Source organism: Belonocnema kinseyi, chromosome 9 (assembly GCF_010883055.1).
Source record: "Belonocnema kinseyi isolate 2016_QV_RU_SX_M_011 chromosome 9, B_treatae_v1, whole genome shotgun sequence".
Classification (NCBI taxonomy): domain Eukaryota; kingdom Metazoa; phylum Arthropoda; class Insecta; order Hymenoptera; family Cynipidae; genus Belonocnema; species Belonocnema kinseyi.
The window spans coordinates 123,643,142-123,645,366 of NC_046665.1; the positions used below are offsets into that span (position 1 = coordinate 123,643,142).

Consider the following 2,225-nt stretch of genomic DNA (forward strand, 5'->3'; position numbering starts at 1 on the left):
ATGTAGTCAATCACACATTGAATGCGGGACGCGTACTGTCTTGCCCAGCCTATCTTTATGGCAAGTTGATGCATTCGTCTTGTGGTCTTATGATCAGCCGTTAATATAATATAAATTTTAATATAATATAATTAATATAATATAATTAAAATTCGGGAATCGAGAATTTTCTAATTCGGGAATTTTACAATGTCGGGAATTTTATTTTTCGGGATTTTTCAGTCGTCCCAATCAATCAATACACTTTAAAAAATTCAAAATGATATTATTTTAAAGAATTTTGAGCTAAAAAAATTAAAAATGGAAAAATTACCAATTTTTTGTAACTGAACATTTTTTAATTCAGACGCTAAACTATTTTTATTTTAAATAGTTTAAATATCCTTAAAAAGCCTCAACATTTTATTTCAAAACATTGAGAAATCTAGAAGTTGTTTTTATTTGTTTTCGAATTTTCCTACAATTTTGAGAAAATCCTGCAAATTTTAAAACATTTTCTTAAAATCTTCCAGATTTTTTTACAATGTTAACAATATTTTTAAATATTCTCTTAAAATAATTTTTCAAGATAAAAAATCATTTTCAATTTTCCTTAGAATCTTGAGAAAATGTTTTTATTCATTTCAAGACTTTCACAATTCTGAAAAAGCTTTTCCATTTTTTGTTTTGAAGTCTGCAAAAATCTTCATTTTTTTAAAATTAAGCTGTGGCTATTTGCAGCGAAATTTCGGTGCGGATAGGCGAATTTTGTCACTTATAATTTAAACATTTTTTAAATAGAACAACTAAAATGGTAATGTTCAAAGTTTCAAAGCTCTTGGAAAATAAAATTAAGAGAAAGAACAATTTTTTAATATTTAGCAAGGTTTGAATCTATAAATTTATTGATTCCTTTTGCAATTTTTTGTAATTGAAAATGATAGGGTGGATTTATATATATAGATATTTAATTTTTAGAATTTCAAATGAAAAAAAAATTAGCTTCAAAAGTTCAAAACTTTTGTTATAAATCTGAAAAAGCGGCAATTTTTGTTTGTTAATTAAAACGGCCATTAATAATAAAAAATTATTGTATTATTAATTACTTTATTTTGATTCTAATTATTGATTTTAATAAATATTCATAATTGAGGATTTACATATTTAAATTATTCATAATTTTGGCAAAAATTGTATCGAAATAACAATTCTATATATTTAAAACAATTCTAAATTTTTAAATTGTAACAGTTGCTTCGTAAAAATAGAAAATAAAGTATGATAAAACATAAAATTTTAGACTTTTCAAATGAAAATTTTTTAATTAAATGCAGTTAAACTGCAATAAATTTTTTCTAAATTATATAATTTAAAGCATTTTAAGCTAGAAACATTTAAAATGGAACGATAATTAATAATAATAATAATAATATTAATAATAATAATAATAATAATAATAATGGAATACTTCTTAAATTGAAAGTTATTCTTATTTCAAACATTTTAATAATTCTTAAAATGCTTTTCAAAATTGTATGTCAAAATCTTGAAAAATTTACATGCTTGATATTTTTTTTCAAATTTCTAATTATTTTAACATTTTTTCCAGAACTTCTAAACATGTTTTTAAAATTATTCGAATTTTTCTTACAATTTTTTTTTTAAATCCTGCCAAATTAAAAAAAAATTACTCAAAATTCATCAAGTTTATTTTGAATAATTTTGTAAATTATTTTAAATATTTCTAAATATTCTCTTCAAATTATTTTTTCGTAATAAAAAATAATTTAATATAATAGAACAACTAAAAGTGTCATTTTTAACGCTTAGATTTATTTTTTATTTTTAAATATTTAATTTATAATTACTGATTATAAATTATTTTAGGCTGAATATTTTAGGCTGAAGTAATATTTTCAATTTAATAAAATCATTTGATTATAGATAAATTTTTTTTTTAAGTTATTTTAACATTTTAAATGTACGCTTAAAAATTGAAAATCTAAAATGTAAAATTTTCAAAAAGAAAGAATTTTGAATTACGCATTATAAACTGAAATATTAATAAATACTTACTTTTTTGCTGATTCGATGAAACCTTTAGGACCGCATGAGAAAACGCAAGCTTGCGGAACCGATTTTCCAATTAATTCGGATAATAAGTCATTAGAAATTTCTCCTCGTCTACCAGTCCAAGAATCATCAGGTTGCAGTAGAATATGATTTACTTTCAATCTAAAAAAAGA

General features: G+C 21.2%; 1 protein-coding gene across 3 annotated transcripts in view; it reads right to left on the reverse strand.

The window, feature by feature from the left end:
• Positions 1–2,225, reverse strand: part of LOC117179441 (cytochrome b5 reductase 4) — a 129,486-nt gene that overhangs the window by 1,809 nt on the left and 125,452 nt on the right. For all 3 annotated transcript variants that reach the window (XM_033371245.1, XM_033371244.1, XM_033371246.1), the window contains exon 10: positions 2,056–2,214. In XM_033371245.1, the coding sequence (XP_033227136.1) occupies positions 2,056–2,214 (159 nt within the window). The remainder of the gene's footprint in view (positions 1–2,055; positions 2,215–2,225) is intronic.